Source organism: Hippopotamus amphibius, chromosome 3 (assembly GCF_030028045.1).
Source record: "Hippopotamus amphibius kiboko isolate mHipAmp2 chromosome 3, mHipAmp2.hap2, whole genome shotgun sequence".
NCBI classification, from domain to species: Eukaryota; Metazoa; Chordata; class Mammalia; order Artiodactyla; family Hippopotamidae; genus Hippopotamus; species Hippopotamus amphibius.
The window spans coordinates 76,143,251-76,164,631 of NC_080188.1; the positions used below are offsets into that span (position 1 = coordinate 76,143,251).

Below are 21,381 nucleotides of genomic sequence, written 5' to 3' on the forward strand. Positions count from 1 at the left end.
TCTTAAAATAAGGTGAAGCATTACCTCCATAATCTTGGCTACCAAGTTTTCCCATGCCTAATGAGGTGGTCAGCCAGCTGACTACCTTATGAAAAACAGGGAAAGGGAGTAGAAGTAGAAAACATACTGATTTTCCCAACATTCTTCTTAATCCTTTCTAATTTTAGGAGTTTCTTCACAAACTATTAGTAGTAGGAAATAGACTAGATCAGCTAAATGATAATTAGTCCTCCTCTTTTTTTTCTTTTAAGCAAAATTTTAAAAGCAGTTAGCAAACAGTAACATTATTACTAATAAAAGCTCTTGTACTTTTTATTAGATTTCTCTGTCTCTTAGACTAAGACCCTATTGTTTACATGAATGTTTTCCTTATCAGACTAACACAGAATATCTGATACAGTGCCAAGTATATATTGCTCTTCTTATTTCCTTGAATCTCTCCTTTTCTTTTAATTCCTATCCATCTGTTTTTCTTCAACCCTCTCTTCTACCCTTCCCAGCATCACACATCTATACTCAGGAGTAATTCACTGATCTCAAATGAGTTTTGGTTACAGACTTTTTGGAGATCATGTAGTCACCTACCATACTTCTTACTTTAAAGACAACAAAATGAAAATGACAAACTCTTTGTGCAACTCATGGAAAAAAGAGCTGAGATTCTGCTGAGTGAGGGAATGAAACCATTTTTTATAGCATCCATGTAAATTAGTACTTTGCCAAATAAATCAAACACATAATCATTATTATTTTTAAGAACTTTTATTGAGATACAGTTAACATACAATAAACTGCATATATTTAGAGTATACAATTTGGTATCCCAATCTCCCAATTCATTCCCCCCCAACCCTCCCTGCTTTCCCCATTTGGTGTCCATATGTTTGTCCTCTACATCTGTGTCTCTATTTCTGCCTTGCAAACCGGTTGATTTGTACCATTTTTCTATAGTCCACATATATGTGTTAATATATGATATTTGTTTTTCTCTTTCTGACTCACTTCACTCTGTATGACAGTCTTTAGTTCCATCCATGTCTCTACAAATATCCCAGTTTCATTGCTCTTTACAGCTGAGTAACATTCCACAGTATATATGTACCACATCTTTTTTATCCATTCATCTGTTGATGGGCATTTAGGTTGCTTCCATGTCCTGGCTATTGTAAATAGCGCTGCAGTGAATATTGGAGGGCATGTGTCTTTTTGAATTAATGGTGTTCTCTGGGTATATGCCCAGCAGTGGGATTGCTGGGTCATATGGTAGTTCTATTTTTAGTTTTGCAAGGAACCTCCATGCTGTTCTCCATAGTGGCTGTATCAGTTGACATTCCCACCAACAGTGCAAAAGCGTTCCCTTTTCTCCACACCCTCTCCAGCATTTACTGTTTGTAGACTTTCTGATGATGCCTATTCTCACCAGTGTGAGGTGATACCTCATTGTAGTTTTGATTTGCATTTCTCTAATAATGAGTGATGTTGAGCAGCTTTTCATGTGCCTGTTGGCCATCCGTATGTCTTCTTTGGAGAAATGCCTATTTAGGTATTCTGCCCATCTTTTGATTGGGTTGTTCGTTTTTTTAATATTGAGCTGCATCAACTGTTTATATATTTTGGAGATTAGTCCTTTGTCTATTGATTTGTTTGCAAATATTTTCTCCCATTCTGAGGGCTGTCTTTTCGTCTTGCTTATAGTTTCCTTTGCTGTGCAGAAGCTTTGAAGTTTCATTAGGTTCCACTTATTTATTTTTGTTTTTATTTCCATTACTTTAGGGGGTAGATCAAGAAAGATCTTGCTGTATTTATTAAACACATAATTATTTTTTAAACTTTGCTAATTTAAGAATTCAGTCTATCCAGTAATGCAAGAAACTCTGAGGGGTCTTTCCCAAACAAGAGCCAATATGGGGTGGGAATTCCCTGGTGGTCCAGTGGTTAGGACTCTGTGCTTTCACTGCCAAGGGCCAAGGTTCCATCCTTGGTCAGGGAACTAAGATCCTACAAGCCATGTGGCACAGCCACAAAAAGAAAAAAAAAGAGCCAATATGAGGAAGTTCTGTCTCCCCCAAAGTAATAGATATGGGGTGGCAGACGGTGCTGGGGAAGATATACAAATCAAACTGACACATGCTAAACCATGGAAAGAAAACTCATTTAAGGGCCTTTAAAATATTTTTATATGTAAAGAACAATTTCATATATTTTTACAATTTTCGAGAGCTATGTTATCCTCAGGGAATCCTTCAGTGTCAGACACAAATTTGAAACTATTCTATAAGCAGCATTAGAATTAAGATAAACAGAAGATTATACTGGCAATCCTAGGGTTAAAAAATATCTCATGGAAGTACAATAATTATGACACAATTAATTACATTCTCCAAATTAGAATGGTTCTCATCAGACACTGAATGCTAAGCTTAGTTTGACACAGTTTTTAAAAAGGCCTAATATTAATAGAAGAAGCTTCCTCTGGATAGAAAATAATAATAATACTTTTGGCCTATTAAAGATAACATCTACTGATAAAACATAGTTTTGTTCCCAAACATGCAGTAAATCATTACTCTAATGCATGATCACTATATGAAATAATTACCTAGTTAGTAAAAAATTGTGTTATCTTAAAAATTTTCAGCTCAACTGGTTTTCTTTTGATATAAGGAAAAATTTAATGATTGGCTCAAATTCATTTTAATAATTATAAAATATGTGAGCTTTATTATATGTTAAAGAAAATATAGTATGACCCAAAATTTATTTATTAAAGTTACAATAAAATACTTTTCAATGCATACAAAATTGCAAAATAATTGAAGCATTTTTCAATAAAGATACCAGTTTTAATATTTACTGACAAGATAAAGACATGTTTAATGACTTCTGTTCTGTTTCAAGGTTACCTTATTGAGCGATACATCATGAAATCAATAGTTGTACATCGAGGAAATTTACCAATGGAGCTCTCTTCCACTGGTGTGTATATTTTAATCTGTCTCATATGGGTGTCTCTTCCATTTTGATGATTGGCTAGAACAGCAATCTGTATCATGAATGTGCGAGTTGGCTTCTTATGATTATCAGTTAAGGGAACGTGAATCCAGCCACTTGGTTCCACCAATTCAAGTTGCTGCCAAGAAAAGAAAAGTCAGATTATGTTCTCACTCAATGAATATAAATTATTATAATGAATGCATTCTAAAGTTGACTTATGATGAACATTTTTCTAAGAGCATGACAATAAACATGATCAGTTATGGGCCCTTTTACCATGGTCCTTTTTTACAGTTGCTAAGCACTTTCCATGTACCATCTTAGTAGACAAAATAAAAGTAGAATTATTTGCAATCTTAGTATCTGTAGAAATTTGTATAACATTTAGACATGTATAGATGTATAGGGCCACTGAAAAACCATGCTGATACAAGTAAGAAAAAACTCTAAATGCTTAGAACATGATGTTTCTGATGTATTTTATTTCAAGAACCATGCCTAATATATCCAAACTCAGATAACAAAAAATTAGAGTCTATATAAATCACAAGAATATTAAAAGAAAATCAGTCATTGCACAAGCACCAGACAAAGCTTTTTTTTCTTGGAAAACAGTAAGTGATTTATCTAGTCTGAATGACAATCTAAACCTAAAATCTAGTTTTTAATGTTTTTCAAAAAGAAGTGCCAGATACACTTTTTAAAATTTTTCATTTTATTTTAACCAAGAGTCCAAACGATCCTTCCTTAACAAAGGAAGAAAAATCATAACTCAAAAAATAAACCTAAATTTCTAAAATGTTTCCTAAAGTTATGAAATAGTTTTTAAAAGATAAATATTGATTTTTAAAATATCCTAACTATTGAACACATATGAAAAATATGCATTACGGAAAATACAGGTTTATCTCATCAACCCAGCCCAACAGCAATGAATATCAAAGAAACTAAACCTGGATTCCATGAGTTACTCTAGAAAAACAAGAGGCAACAGACAGAGTATTGGAATACTTAAAAAGGTCGTTATTTTTAAGATGGAATAATTTCCTTCTTTTAATTACAAAATAAAATAATAAATGAATCTCTACCCTTCATGGTATTTTCAGTCAGTGGCTTTTTATAAACTTCTATTAGCACTAACTTAAAATAATTGAGTCACAGACTAGATATATCTGGTTTCTATCACTAACCTTTTAATCATTCAGGCAATAAATAGTCACTGAGTACTTAAAATATTCAAGTTATTACTGTAAGTATAGTTAGGCACACAAAACATAAATAAGCCTTGTTCAATATCTTAAAAAAAGCTTAGAGGCAGACAAACAAGCTCTCTGGTTTCATTCAGTTTCTTCATGTGTAAAGTAAAAGGATTGGACAAGTTTTCATCCAATGTCCTTTTCAGCTCTGACATTCAATGATTCTAAATAAAAGAAGAAAGATGTAGTAGGCAGAATAATAGCCCCCCAGAGATGTCCATGTTCCTCCCCAAATCCCCTGAATATATTAACTTACATGGCAAAGGGACTTCACAGATGTGATTAATTTTAACATCTGGGTGTGGGAGGATTATCCTGGACTACCTGGGTGGGCCCAATGTAATCACAGGTCATAAGAGGAAGGCAGGAGAGACAGAAAAGGAGATGTGATGATGGAAGCAAAGGCTGAGTGATGTAACCACAAGCCAAGGAATGCGGGCAGCCTCTAAAAGCTGGAAAAAGCAAGGAACAGTTCTCCCTTAGGATCTCCAGAAAAGAATGCGCCTTGCTGACACCCTGATTTTAATCCATTAGACCCATTTTGGAATTCTGACCTTCAGAATTGTAAGATAATAATTGTGTGTTGTTTTAAGCCACTAAGTGTGTGGTAATCTTTTGTAGTAACAATCGGAAACTATTGTAATAGATACACACAGGAGTTCAGAGGAGGGGGAAAGCACTTCTGGTTGGAATAATCTATTCTCTAGGTAAATGTAAAACAATGAATTTCACTAATGACTGACAAGTAAAACTGAGATTCTATTCAACTCCTTACTAATAGAATGTTTTTGATAAATTTAACTACTATTTCTGATAGACTCAATGTTATTTTCAGAGTAATTTTTTTTTTTTTAAGATTTATTATTTATGTATTTATTTTATTTTTGGCTGTGTTGGGTCTTTGTTGCTGCATGCAGGCTTTCTCTAGTTGTGGCCAGCAGGGGCTATTCTTTGTTGCGCAGGCTTCTCAGTGTGGTGGCTTCTCTTGTTGCAGAGCATGGGATCTAGGCACGCGGGCTTCGGTAGCTGTGGCGCATGGGCTTAGTTGCTCCACGGCATGTAGGATTTTCTTGGACCAAGCATTGAACCCGTGTTCCCTGCATTTGACAGGCAAATTCTTAGCCACTTCACCACCAGGGAACTTCCCAGAGTATTTTTTAAATGCTTCACTGTATTGGAAGTTATATTAAGATTTTACAGCATATGATTTGGGGCATGATATGTACAGAATTGTAAATGCAGTAAATTATTCAATAAATACTATTAGTAAACTATTTCTTCAGAACATGAAAAGTTTGCTGATCTCAGTTACCAACAGTACATTACAAAGTATGTATAGCTGTTAACATCTCTCAAATGGCTTCACAATCAACTACATTGCCTGAAAGTCATAAACATCAACACATGTGTCTACTTCAGTTCTATGTGCCCTGTTGAAAATTCTCAGTCATCTCTAAAAAGTTATTATTCTGGTACTGCCATATTTTAACTTATTTCATGGACTTAAAAAAAACTCAAGTACATATAGTAGATATAATTTTAATGTTTTTTATAAGTTTGATTAAAAGGTTATTTTTTATACATCTTTATTGGATAGTTTCTGCTGTACAACAAAGTGAGTCAGCTATATGTATACATATATCCCCATATCTCCTCCCTCCCAACCCTCTAGGTTGTCACAAAGGACCGAGCTTATCTCCCCATGCTATGCAGCAGCTTCCCACTAGCTATCTATTTTACATTTGGTAGTGTATATATGTCAATGCTGCTCTCTTATTACATCCCAGCCTCCCCTTCCCCTCCTGTGTCCTCCAGTCTGTTCTCTACGACTGCATCTTTATTCCTGCTCTGCCATTATGTTCATCAGTACCATTTTTCTAGATTCCATATATATGTGTTAGCATATGGTATTTGTTTTTCTCTTTCTGGCTTACTTCACTCTATATGACAGTCTCTAGGTCCATCTACCTTACTACAAATAACTCAGTTTCATTCCTTTTTATGGCTGAGTAATATTCCATTGCATACATGTGCCACATCTTCTTTATCCATTCATGTGTCAATGGACATTTAGGTTGTTTCCATGTCCTGGCTATTGTAGATAGTGCTGCAATGAATTCACATTGTGGTACATGTATCTTTGTGAATTATGGTTTTCTCTGGGTATATGCCCAGTAGTGGGATTGTGGGGTCATATGGTAGTTCTGTTTTTAGTTTTTTTAAGGAAACTCCATAAATTGAAAGTATCAATTTACATTCCCACCAACAGTGCAGGAGGCTTCCCAAAAAAGGTTAATATATTTTAAGCAAAATTTATTTACATTTTTTATATTTTTAAACAGAAAATTAATAAAAAGGTAAACTTTTGCCAATTTAACTTTCTTTTTTTCCCCTTTTCTGATCCAGACCTCAATAAATAAAATTTTCATCACCACTGAAATGTAAATTTTTTTATATTCCTCCTTATTCTTTTTATCATCTCCTTTTTTGGCTCTTTCCTCCATATATTCCCTCACTTAACATTTTTTATTGCCATGTCTACTAAATACCAAAAATTCTGCTAACTATAGATATAGGACAGAGGTTGGCAAACTTTTTCTATAAAGGACCAGACAGTAAACATTATAGGTGATGTGGGCCATGTGGTTTCTATCATGACTACTTAACTCTGTCTTTTGCAAAGTGAAAGTTGTAGACAATATGAAAGTGAAAGGGTGTGATTATATTCCAATAAAACTTTATTTACAAAAGTAGGGCTGAGGCTAGATTTGGCCCATGGACTGCAGTTGCTGATACCTGACAAAGAGAACAGTTATTGATGGAGGCTACCTTCCGAAAGATAAGCTGTCTCAGTCAAGGTGGAGTCAGGAGATACACAGCGTATTTTAAGAGAGAATTCTCTAAGCACGAATCAAGTTTCTAACTAGAGAAATGAAGAGGCCAAGGAGAACACTAAGGCATCAAGGAGGGAACAAACACCAGAAGTGCAATTCTAAGGTTGGGGAACAAAGCAAAGAGACTGAAATTATTAAGACTGAGAAGTTCATAAGAGAGGTTGAAACAGACCTCTAGGAGCGAGCTGTTAGGCTGATGCTCGTGTTTCTGGAGAAAGAGTGCTGTGGGGCTGGTATACAGACCTCGAGGAGTGGATGCCAACTGGCTAGCAGTGCTGGTTTTCCTGATGTGGGGATTCAGGGGTTGGTACAGTTGGCCCTCCATATCCACGGATGCAGAACCCCTGGATACGGAGGGCCAACTGAGCAGTGCCATTTTATGGACACGGACTTGCATATCCTTGCATTTTGGTATTCATGAGGGGCCCTGGAACCAATCCCCCGCAGATACCAAGGGATGATTGCACTGTGAATGTCAGAGACACTGCAAACTGGACTCAAGCCTTGCTAGGAGAAGGAACTGCTGCTGCAAAGAAACACTGCTAGGGTGATGGAAAGCAGACAGGATTCAAACAGAAAGGCAAATCCCCTTTTCCTCTTCCTGACTTGCAGTTTCCCTCTAAGTCTTTCTTTGGCAGAGCCTAATAGATATGCAAGGACTCCATGCACACATTCATTTATCAAATCTTTACTGAACACCTATTATGTGCCAACGTATGTTCTAGGGACTGAAAATACAGTGGTTAACAAGACAGCAGTTCATACATGAAAAAATGACTCAGAGTAGTAGAGATATAACTTAAACATGACAATAAGACTCCAGGAAAGAAGACATGATAAAAATCCTAACAGTGAGGAAGAAACCAAAAACCAACCAACCAAACAAAAAACCACACACACAGTTAACCAAAAACAATAAATTAATATTTATAAAATAAAGTGTAAATGCCAACAATAACTTCTCAAGAAGAATGCTAATGAGGGTAACAGTAAACTCCTGTATAGCCCATATTATGTGCCAAGTATTACTCGAAGTGCACTAAGTAAATTAATCTATTTAATCCTAGCAATAAAGCAGGTAATATTATTATCCTGATGTTACAAATGGAACAACTGAGACACAGAAAGGTTACATAACTTCACCACGGTCATACAGCTTAAGTAGCAGAGCTGTGATTCAAACAAGCAGTGTGATTCCAGAGTCTATGCTTTTAAACACTAATGTAATGTTTACATAATGTAAAGATAATTTAGTAATAATAATTTTGTCCAGAATCCTATACTATACCAAAAAATGAAATAAAAGATATATGGGCAAGAGAAAATTGGCCACTAATCTCTTCATCATAGTGCAGCTCCCTTTATGCCCTATATTTCACTATACATATACACATATAACATAAAAAGAATTACGAAAGGGAACAATAAAAGAATTAAAAGTAGGGTGCTGATTTCAAAATCTAGAGATTTCCTCTACAGAGAGGAAAAAAGGAAATAATAGTGTATAAGGACATGGCAGGATGACACACAGACAGCATAAAATAAGATGATAAAAGATGCATGTATCAAACACTACCTTAAAAAAAACTCAGATTCTCTTGAAGGTATTATGCTAGTGAAATTAGCTGGTGGCAGAAGAACAAATATTGCATGATTTCTCTCAGATGAGGCACCTAGAGGAAACAAATTCATAGAGATAGAAAGTAAAACGGTGGTTGCCAGGGGTTTGGGGGGAGGAGGAAATGGGGAGTTATTGTTTGATGGAAGTGGGGTTTCAGTTTGAGAAGATAAAAACGTTCTGGAGATGAATGGTAGTGATGCCTGCACAATGTGCTTAACATCACAGAACGATACACTTTGAAATGATTAAAATGGTACATTTTGTTATGTATATTTACCACAATAAAAAATACACACACATAAAAACTCAGGTGCTTTGCTAGAGTCAAAAAAAAAAAACAACAAAAAACAAAAACCCAAATCATGTGGAGATACTGGAACCTTAAAACACTGCTGGTAGAAATGTATAATGGTTCAGCCACTTTGGAAAACTGTCTTGCAATTCCTCAAATGATTATACAGTTACAATATGATCCAGCAATTCCACCCTTAGGTTTATATTCAAGAAATGAAAACATATGTCCACACAAAAATGTGCACACAGATGTTTGTAACAGCATTATTCATAATAGCCCCAAAATGGACAACCAAAATGTGTAGCAACTGATAAATGGATAAACAAATAGGGGTATATGCATACGATGGAATATTAATTTGGCAATAAAAAGAAATGAAGCACTGATATATGCACAACATTGATAAATCCTGAAAATAAGTGAAATAAGCCAGTCATAAAGGACCACATTCTATATGATTCTATCATATGAAAGTCCAGAGTAGGTAAATCCATAGATACAGAAAGTAGATTGGTAGTTGCCTAGGGCTGAGTACTGGGGGCGGGCAAGATGGGAAGTGACTACTAATCAGTACAGGGTTTCTTTTGGGGGTGATAAAAAAATATATATCTTAAATCAGTGAATTGTATGGTATGTGAATTATATCTCATTAAAGCTGTTACTTAAAAAAAAATCTCAAAATCTAACTACATATTATGTAAAAAAGACAAATCTGTGTGTTAACTCAGTGATTAAGAAATATTCTAAATACAAGCAGATGGTAAAAATACATTTGACAGATGAAACCAAAAAGAAAGCAGACATAGAAATATTAATTAAGTTCTTCTGGAAAAAAAGGGTGGGTTAAGAAGAGTTAAAATGTGATAAAGAAAAATGGGGGTGAGGAATAGGGCTGACAATTCTAGACAGTAACATCTAGTATAAAGCTATATTAAATAAATGGTATGGTACTGCATTTCACATTATAGGTATATCAGAATGAATTTGGCTGCAAGTAACATAAAATCTAACTCAATGAGGCTTAAAGGATGAGGAAATTTATCACTTCAAGCAGTTCAAATACCTGAGTTAACACAGTCACAGGAGAGGTTAATTTAGAAGCTCAAAAATGCTATCTAGGACCAAAGTGCTATCATCTTTTCATTCTTCCAATGTGGGTGGGCTAGCATTGTCCCCATGCTTTAATTTCTTAGACTTCTACTCCAGAGGAAGAAATCAAGTACTGCTCCCCTCTTGAATCTCTTTTTTAGGAACATCTTTCCGGAAGCTCTTACTAGATATCCACCACTAAGTCAATCAGGAGAGGACTGGAACCACCATGATTGCTTTGGGTGAATTAGGATTCACTTCCTGGGGCTGGGGAAGGTGGCAGCACATGGCTACTTTCTGGGGGGTAGGGAGCTGAATAAAATTGGAGTTCTATCAGGAGAAGGTTAGGGAGAACGGATATTGAGTAGAAAAATAACATTTATAGTGAAGAAAGGATAGACTGATCAAAAACCAGCACTGCAACACTAGTAGATGAAATTAAAAGTTTAGATATTAACTTTATACCAAACACAAAAGTAAATTCTTAAATATTTAATTTTAATATCTATATAAATTAATAATCACAACAACATACCTACAAGAGTCTTAGAAAAAATATACAGGAACATGTTCATAATCTTTTGGTAGGGTTCACCTTCCAAAGCAATTCAAAAACCCAAATATGATGAAGGAAAAAAAAACAGACTTGACTACATGAACCTCAAAAATGTCTACAAGACTAAAAGAAAATGAAAATACAAATAGCAAACTGAGAAAAAAAATGTGTAAATTTCACAATGAAGGACTAATTTCTTAAGTAATAATCATAAGAAAAAATCAACGCTAATAGAGAATGGACATATACAACACACGTGCCATTCACGAAAAGAAAAGAGAAACACAATGGACTAATAGACACAAGGAAACTGTTCAATCTCACTAATAATTAAATAGACACTATATATACATAGTATCTACATATAGATACAGATGGAAAATGTCTATCAGATTGGCAAAGATTAAAATAATCAGAAACACTAAGTATTGGTGAGGGTGAGAGGAATGTATTCTCTTATAGACTGATATAGAAATTAAATAGGTATAATAACCGTTTTGAAAAGTAACTTGGCAATACCTATCAAAATTTTAAATGTACCTATCCCTTAACAGAGCAACTCTACTTCTTAAACTATTAGGAAATACTTAAGACAAGGGCACAGAGATTCTATGTATAATAATATTCCTTGCAAACAAGTTAAATGACCACCAATAGAAGGGCAATTGTGATGGCCAGCCCCCAACATGAGCCCTGGTAATTCACCAACTTGTGTAGTCCCCACCTACAATTAATCAGGGCTGACTTTGTGCAACAAATATAATATGTCGCAAGTGATGATCTGCAGACAGGTCGTAATAGGCACTGCAGCTTCTGCCTGCATCTGTTGGACCATTCTTTCTGTGGGAAGCCAACTACCATGACATGAAGAAGCCCCATGGAGAGACTCACAGAGAAAGAAACCAAGGCCCCAGCCAGCAATTAGCACCAATCTGCCAGCCATATGACTGGACCACTTTAGAGGGGGATCCTCCAGATCCAATCAGCCTAGCTGACACACAACTGCAACTGTATAAAAGACTCCAAGAGAGAAATGCCTAGCCAAGCTCTTTCCAAATTCCTGAACAGAAATCATGTGATTATAAGTGATTACTATTGTTTAACACCACTAAGTTTTAGTGTGATTTGTTATGTGGAAATAGTAAAAGAGTGATTGTGGTCCATCATACCCTGGAATACGCGACAGCAATTCAAAATGATGGACCTCTTCATACATTTGCAGTTATTTGCAGCTATCTCTGGTTAGTCGTAAAAAGCAAAATACTAAATAACATGTGTTGCATGATCTTATACACATAAGATTTGTTTGTAAGTCTGAAAGGATATCCATCAAAATATAAATAGGAAATATCTGTAATGGTGATAAGATGGATCAGTCTCATTTCACTAAGTTTATGTATTATCCATGCTTTCCTCAATAAATATGTATTTATCTTATTAAAAAACCTATTTGTAATTTGGTGGTGGTTGGGGGAGGAACTCAAAAGAGGGAACATTTCAGAAGTTTCAGACCTGATTTTAACACTGCGTCGATTGTATTCTGTTCCTCCAGTAACAGAATCCTGCTTCCTGGTGATTTCAACATCCACAGAGACGATCCAATCGATGCTCCAGATTCTGCTCTTCCACTCCTCCACTTTCAACAAATTTGATCTCCACTCCACTTCACTTATCCCTCCCCTCCATCACGCTCTATATCAGGTTCTGAGCAGTAGCTGCAAGACCACTGACATCTGGACTGAAAGCATCCCCAGAGAGCCCAAGTCGCCAGCTTTTTCCAGTGACCCCACTGCCATAGCATCAACCCTAGCCAAACAGCTAGACTGCTGATTCCCGCTACTTTTTTACTGTTCATTAACCCATTCAATATCTTTAGTCCCACTTTTTCTCAATGGTACCCCAAAATTCATTATGATAATCAATCCCTTTATACACTGAAATCCAATGTTCCTCTCTGATTCTTTCAAACTTTTCTGAGGAAAACAACAACAATTGTGGTTAAACCCAACTCTCTTCCAATTCAGTGCCTATTGGAGAAAAATAATCAACATGCTGACTGGCTCTCACTTTAAATTCAAGACAACAAGTGTACATGCAAGTATATATGTAGCACCATGCAAAATTCTTACTATTTTCCTTCAGAAAATTTGCTTTCACTGTCTCTGGGATAGCTATTTCTGAGCTTCTCCTCAAATCCTAACACCTGCTCTAATCTCTCTCTGAGCTGATATCTGATTTCACTAAGAAAACAGAAGCAATTAGAGAAAAAACTTACCATCTTCCCACCAGCTGTTATACTATAGTTGAACTGCGCCTGCACCTTTATGAGGCCAGTTCTTCCATTTGCTCAATAGATATCACCCGTTTTTTCACAGCCAAAGACTCTACTGCCACCGTAATTACTACCTCTCCAAATCATTTTCTCTTCTCCGTACCACTGTCATCAGCATTACAAACATGCCCTATTTGTCATCATAAAAATTAAAAATAAAACCCTTTCTTAAACCTATGTCCTCTTCCACATACTGCCCCAATTCTCTGTTTCTTTTCGCAGCAAAACTCCTTTAAGAGTTTAAAAAATTTTTCACCTGCTAGTTACTTTATCCCACTCCAATGTGAATTTTGTGCCCACCACTGAAACCAATCTTGTCAAAGTCACCAGTGACCCCCCACCTTGCCAAATCAATTCTCTTTCAGAACAATTCCTTGATATAGTTTATTATTAAATCCTAGATTTCACCTAACTATGTGCTTGACCATGATTTATTTATATTTTAAAACTTAAGGCTTTTAAAGCTTTATACACTATCATCATTTAAACATAGTTTTGTACACAAAATATATAACATGGCTTATTAAAGATAGTAAGAGAATTTGTAAATGACAGAGAAAACAGCTGGTAATTTAGTAAAGACAGATAAATTCAAAGATTAATAAAGTTAAGACTTATTAAAGCTCAGCTAAAAAGGATATTTGAAGTTATGTGCTTAAAAATACATCTACCTGAGTGAGCTTGGAAGTGGATCTTCCCTAGTTGAGCCTGTGATGATACTGCAGCCCTGGACAACAGCTTGACTGCAGCCTTGTGAGATCCTGAGCAGAGAATGCAGCTAAGCTATGCCTAGACTCCTGACTCACAGTAACTGTGAGATAATAAATATGTGTTGTGTTAAGCCACTAGGTTTGCAGTAATTTTCTTACACAGAAATAGAAAACTAATATACAAGGGTAGCAAATAAATAATAAATACTGAAAAATTCATATAAGACTGGTGAAAATGGAGCATTAAAAACACTGCTTTACAGGTGTTTATAACTAACCCAAAAAGCTATAATAAGCTGAGACAATTCTTAGCATTAATTTGAAATAAATATTTCCTTAACATTTCATTTCACTTCATTACTTGACCATTAACTTGTTTAGTCAATGTAATTAATTACTTATAAAATATATGTTTTAGGGTCAGCCTACATAGTAGGTATTCCAGCTAGTGGCAGAAGCCATGTGATGGACCACAACATCAGCACAGCTGCCAACCCAAAGCCCACCAAGTCACTTCTGAATAGGAGCTACTACCTTTCCTCAACATTTCTTCCTTGATATCAGCTGCTATCAGTGAACACTGTATATAAATACAATCCATTAGAGTTTCTCTACGAAGGGATCTCTCCGTCTGGCTCTAGGATCTTCTGCTTTCTACCAGCAACCTCTAAGTCACTACCTCTATTCTGGCTTGACTTATTTAAGGGTATCCTCTAAGGATATGTTGATTTAAAGTATTAATTCCACCATAAACAAAGCTTATCTTAAGTAACAATGACTTGAAAGTTGCTTCAAGAAAGTTGCCCTCTGCTCTCCACTCTCACTACCTTCTGCTCCTTCATTAACCATAGCTGTGACTTGATGAAATTCTGTAGGCCCTCAATATGAGAACTGTTACCACGTGAAGCAGCAAATTCTGGCATTTTAACCATCCATTCACTTAGGAAGGAAGAGAACCAGTTAACAGAAATCATGACCTACTTGTAGAGAAAGAAAGTCTAATATGATCCAAAAGAAACTTCAGAAGTTCCAAATGTGTTAAAAGTAAGGATACCACAAAGGCAGCTTAACAAGAAAGACAGAATCCAACTCAAAGAGCTCGCTATGGAAAGCAAGCTCTTTTACCCTAGTGAAGAAGGGACCACCTCAGAAGGTCACTTGAGGTCAAAATCAGTCACTCTGCTACACAGGGTCAAGACGTTAATTCTGGACTTGTAAATGAAAAAGTTTCTATATAGAGAAATTTCCTCCAGAAAGAGTTCCTGGAGACTTTAGGTTATATAGTTTAACTGATCTTAAAGTTACCTGTTTAAAAAAAAAAGAGAGAGAGAGAGGCATACCAAAAAGAAAAGAACTAGATAGAGTGTTCTACTAATCTACTTGAACGATTCTGAATTAAATTTGAAGTCAATGTCAATTAGAAACAATAATTTCATCAAAAGCCCAAAATGGTAGAGAAATGTTAAGAAGAAATTGCAGAAAATCTTTGGAGGACAACAACAGCAAGTTAACCAGACCTAACTATCATTAAAAAGAAAAACAGAGAAGATAAATAAGTACTAGGAGTGTAATGTACAACATGGTAACCATAGCTAACACTGCTGTATGATATCCAGGAAAGTTGTTAAGAGAGTAGGTCCTAAGAGTTCTCATCACAAAGAGAATTTTTTTTTTCTTCTTTTCACTATCTGTCAATACAGGAGATGATAGATGTTAACTAAAGCTGTGGTAATCATTTCACGATATAAGTAAATCAAACCATGATGCTGTACACCTTAAACTTCTACAATGGTGTGGACCAAATCTGGTGCCCTAGTGGGTGTTCTGCCCATTTACCATGGTGAGATTTCTGAGGGGTTGAGGTAGAAGGTGGGAAAGGGCAAGGGGGGTGATAGAGAAAAAGATCTTCTGAGGGGCTTGCACAGAAATAGGGCAGCAGGATTGAAATGGTCAAAGAACACTTTCTCTTCCCTTTCTAAGACAACATGCACTGAATCTAGCCAAGATGGTAGTAAGGACAGAAGACAGGTTCCTCTGAACTCCTGCCTGCAGGAGCCTGGGGCTTCTACTGCAGTCAGCTGATGGACCACAAGAGCTGGTGTTATATACTACTGGGTCTGACAGTTTAGACAGGAGGAAGTTAGTGTTTGCAGTTCTATTTATGGAATTGGCCGAATGAAAATGCTGGCTGATGGCCTGCTTTTCATAGCCATTGATAACAGTTTGCTACAATACCTGGGGATTTTTTGGAAGCTGTGAAGAGGCACTGAAAAGAACAAAAAATAATTTCTTCTTGTCTGAAAAAAAAAAAAAAACTCACAGAGGAAAGTAATTCTAAAGGATATGTTTGTGTAACTCTAATTCAGGTTGAATTTGGATATAGAAAGAAATTACCTTGCAAAAAAAAAAACATACAGTGATGTGTGTCAATTATTTCTCAATAAAACTGGAAAAAATAATGTCCTTTTAAGACAAAGAAAAGAAAAATAGCAAATATAAACAAATACATACACAATAAAATTATGATCTAGTTTTGTAAAAAGAGGGAGAAAAGACTTATCTAAGTAATGAATAATTAAGAAATGACGGCAATAGATAAAAATATGTAGTGCAGTGAAAAGGACATCAGACCAGATGTCAAAAGAAGACCAAGATTTGAATTTCGCGTCAGTTCTTGAGTTTAAGCAAATGACTTCTCCTTGGTAAACCTTTACTTCTCCATCTATCAGGCTGAATCATATGAAATGATCATTTTTGTAGATCATAAATAAAATTAGGATAATTTTATTCCCATATAATTTTTATGCTTTCCTCATAGGAATGTTGTAAGGTAATAAGATAATATAAATTTCATTACTGCTAAATCTGCAGGATCCTTTTCACTTCAAACTTTCTTATCCCTTCTACATAATTTGATGCACCCTCTTTATTGAAATGTTCTCTTCTTGTGGCCTCTGTGATTTCACCTTCTTCGGGTGTTCCTCCTACCTTTCTCATGTCTTCTTTGTCTTTCTGGAGACTCCTCTTTCTGTTCCTTAAGCACTGCATTCCTCACAGTTCTGTCCTAAAACTAGTCTCACAATATAGAGTTTAATCTATACAACTGTCCTATACAACTGTATCCAGACCCATGACTTCAGGTACCTTAAATGGCTATATGCTGACAATTCAAAATTTTCTCTCTCTTTTTTAAGAGGTACTTTTAAAGCTACTAGCAAAGGATAATGTTATCTACAGAAGGCAAGGCAAAGCAAGGTAGAAAGATTCCACGATAGAAGCCACACCAGAGAGGTTTGGACTTTAAATATATCTCTTTTAAATCCAAGAGAAAGAAGTAGTTTGAGCAGATAGTGTTCCTACTGAGAATAACTACAGATTAAATTTCTTAAATCATCATTTTAGAGTTATCAGATAGCCACTAAAACAAAGAGGACTAGAAGAGGCCAGATTCTGGGGAAGACAGAACCTCAGAGAGGTTACAGGTCCTTCTGTACCCACTTTAACCATGAGGGCATCTGTTGATTCTAAGATGGGGTAAGATGCTGTGAATCATGGTTCTAGAGAGTTGCTTCTTGAAGTCACAGAAACATGCAGAGCTATGACTAGTGGTCTTTCAGAAAAGACATAATTAGATACTTCAAGAGCTTTAAACACACAGCCTATTTTCCCCTCAAAATATCTGCCACATTGTGAAGTTGTCTGTAATAGGAGGCCGAAGGGATAAGCAAGGGATCTCTCAGAAGAAGAGTAGAGTTTCTGGCAATCTCTCAGGGCTGAGGAAACAAGTCCAAGAGTCTAGAACTTACACAGTGAACACACCAAGCCCCTAAATGGCAGCCTTGAGTGTCTATGACATAGGAGTATTAAAGGACAGAGGTAGATGGGACCTTACCAAAGCTGCAACACAGCCTCAACTCAACTCAGAGACTGAGAGGAGTAAAGCTTCTCAACACCTGCCTAGCTCAGGAAAAAGTGAATTCTCTAGAGAAAGAAAACAGCATCTAGAATGGCATTGTCCTGTAGAAAAAGTGTGTGCGTCACAAATGTGAGCCATATATGTAGTTTTAAATTTTCTAATAGCCACATTCTAAAAAGCACAGAGACAGGTCAAATTAATTTTACATTTAGTATATCCAGGATATCACTTCAACATGTGATCAATATAAAAGGCTACTGAGCTATTTTATATTCTTTTTTTGGGTACCAAATCTCCAAAATCCACATCTCAATTAAGATTACTCAAAAGGCACATGTGGCTAGTAGATACTCTACTGAACAGCACAGACCTAGAGTCTAGTTTAGCAGTCAATCAAAAATTACTATTATTAACACAGTTAAGAAATAAGAGGGAAAGATGAATAAATGAAATAATTTCATCTGAGAAATGGAATATACTTTTTAAATGGAAATGGTAGAGCTGAAAATAAAATATGTACAATTAAGAATTTATCTGATTGAATGGATTATATATATCAGAAGACAAAGTTGACGAATTCCTTGAAAAATACAATTTATCAAGGCTAATAAAAAGGAGAAATAGAAAATCTGAATAGAACTATATCTATTAAGGAAACTGTTTCATAATTTAAAATCTATCACAAAACTCTAGGTCCAGATGGCATTACCATTCAATTCTTCCAAGTATTTAAAGAAGAAATGACATCAATTCTGCACAAATGTTTAGAGAACAGAAAAGTGAGGGACATTTTTAAAATGTTTTTTGAGGCCAGAATAACTTTGGTTCCAATACTTGGAAAGGATATTATAAAAAAGAAAAATTATAGACCAATCTTTCTCATGAAACACAAATGAAAAAATCTAGAACAAAATATTAGCAAATCAAATCAAACCAGGTGGAGTTTAGTCCAGGTATGCAAGGTTGGATGATCATTTAAAAATTAATCAATGTAATTGACTTTATTAATAGAAAAAAGGAAGAAAAATCATATGATCATCTTGTTAGACACAAAAAAGGCACTTGAATTCAATACTCATTTATGATCTTAAAACTTTTAGCAGATAGGAACAGAATGCAATCTCCTTAATATGAAAAACAGCATCTTTCAAACAACCTATAGAACTCATCGTATATAATGGAGAAATACTGAAAACTTTCCTAAAGAGATTATTAACAAGATGGTCATCCAAACTATGACCCCTTCTATTTAACACTGTACTGGAGGTCTTAAACAGTACAATAATGCAAGGAAAATGGAAGGAAACAGAGGAAAGAGGAATAGAAGCAAGGAGAGAAGATGAACAAGCATTGGAAAGGAAGAAAAAATAACATTATTTGTAAATTATATGACTGCATATCTAGAAAATCTAAAAAGAATCTATAAACTATTAGAATTAATAAGAAAGGTTAAATAGCAAGGTCACTGGATATAATGTCAACATAAAGTTGTAACTGAAACAGTGTAGAATTAGTGCAAAAACAGACTAACAGACCAATAAAACAGATCAGAGTTCAGGAACAGAACCACACATTTACAGTCATATGATTTTTGTCAAAGATGACACTGGTGTAGTAGGGAAAGGATGGTCTCTTCAAGCAATGTTGGATGAATTGGGCTTCCATTTGGGGGAGAAAAACAATAATCTTGATTTCTTCACTTCTCACCATAAACAAAAATCAGCTCCAGATGAGTTTGGATTTAAATGTCAAAGGTAAAATAGTAAAATTTCCAAAATAAAACAAAATATCTTTTAAATTTTGGAGTAAATAAAATTTTCTTAAACAGGACACAAAAAATACCAATCAACAAATATTGATTAACTATTTTAGAATTAAGAACTTTTGTTCATCAAAAAAAACACCATTAAGAGAGTGGAAAAAAACAAGCCACAGATTGGGAAATATTATGCATATGGATAGAAAAGGACACCTATCTTGACTATTTAAAGAGCTACTATGAATCAAAGAGGTATATACCCAACAGAAATGCACACGTATATTCAACAGTGTGTATACTAAAATATTCACAGGAGCACCAGTTATCCAAACCATCCAAATATATACCAACAGTCGAATGAATAAAGTGGAGTATATTCACAAAACACAATAGTCCACAGCAATGAAAATGAACAATCTACAACTACCCAAACATATAAATGACTCTCACAAACATGGTGAGTAAAAGAAGCCAGACCCAAAAGATGCACGTTTATGCAAAATATGATGCCACCTCCTAAAGTAGAGAATCAAAAAATAAAAACAAAAAGCAAACAGATTAAAAAAAACAACAACCCAGAGAAAGTAATGTACATTGTTAGAAGTTAGAATAAGGGTTAGCCTTGAGGGAGCATAAGGAAGCATAAAGAGGGTTTCTGGGTATTTACTGCCGATTATACAGGTGTCTTTAGTTTGTGAAAATTCAGTGAGCTGTTCACTTATGATATGTGGACTTTTGTATCCACGTAACAATGAAAAAAAAAAGGCCTTGTCATGCTCTGTTGTGTCTGTGTCTGCAGCAGCTGCAAGCATCATGTTCTCATACAACAAATGTCCAAAGAGGCCTTTCCCCTCTTTTAATTAAAAAGGAAAATAGTCTCCAGAAGCTATCAGATTCCCCATTGGCCATTTCTGGATCACATGCCTCTGCACTAACTGAAAGGGAAGTTGGAAATGGAGTATCAGGCATTTTCTGTTTTTACGGTGAAAAGTGGTCTCTGTAGGCAAGGAAGAGATGTGGAGGAATGTGGCACAGGTATTCAGCAATATCTGCTGCTCAGGATTATTAGTGACCTCTCAGCTAGTCTGGCCACAGCCACTTCTGATTTCCTCCAGTATAAGCTCAGATGAGCAGCAGAGTCATTTAACAAAACTGCTAACTTGAAAAAATCTTTTGTTAGTTTCTCATTATAGTAAGAATAAATCCATGATCCTTAATGCAGTTGACAAGGCCTTGCATGCTCTTGTCTCTGCTCACATTTTCAGCCTCATGTTGAGTGGTCCTTGACCTACCTACATTTTAGCCACCTAACTTGCAATAAGGCAAGAGCAAATTTACACTGTGCAGGAAACTGACTCTGAAAATATTCCAAAGATCAAGAGAGGCAAAGAGACATTAATTGTATGTTATTTAAAATGGGTCAAGTGTCTTGGATATGCTCTAGTTTAGTGAATTATTTTTATATGTGTAAATATAATAAAAGAACTTTTGGTTTGTCACATGAGATCGTGGTCTCCCTAACTCTAATTTTTCTTTAAGTCAGAAGTTCAGTAACCACCTAATCTTTTACCAAGATTTTGTTTGTTTCATTTTCAGAAACCTAATACTCATGGGTAACGTGAACAACTTTTCTCAACTCCTTTGTCTCCACTTTCCAACCCCCCCACTCCTCCCTTAAATGCTAACTGCAGATTCCAATTAGGTTTATAGCTTTTTTCAAATGCCTCTTGACACTAGAAAACACACAAGTATATAAATACATACAAAGTACTTTTACCCTCAAACTTTCCAAACAATATATTAAAATGCCAACACACTACAGCTCAGATCCAGTAGTCAAAGCTGTTCATCAGTCAACAAGCTGTGACTTACTATGCACTGGATACGGGAAACAATGATAGGTGCAGAGAAAATTATCAATTTATTGGAAATTAATGTATTTTATGTTCAGGAAATATA

At 35.4% G+C, this 21,381-nt stretch overlaps 1 protein-coding gene across 2 annotated transcripts in view; it reads right to left on the reverse strand.

Annotated features, from left to right (window-relative positions):
• Nucleotides 1–2,802: 2,802 nt before the first annotated feature.
• The window catches only part of ANAPC10 (anaphase promoting complex subunit 10), a 78,627-nt gene continuing 60,048 nt past the window's right edge, over nucleotides 2,803–21,381 (reverse strand). Inside the window, exon 5 of one of the 2 annotated variants that reach the window (XM_057725944.1) lies at nucleotides 2,803–3,130. In XM_057725944.1, the coding sequence (XP_057581927.1) occupies nucleotides 2,900–3,130 (231 nt within the window). In that variant the 3' untranslated portion in view covers nucleotides 2,803–2,899. The remainder of the gene's footprint in view (nucleotides 3,131–21,381) is intronic. The other variant, XM_057725946.1, reaches the window with a different exon arrangement.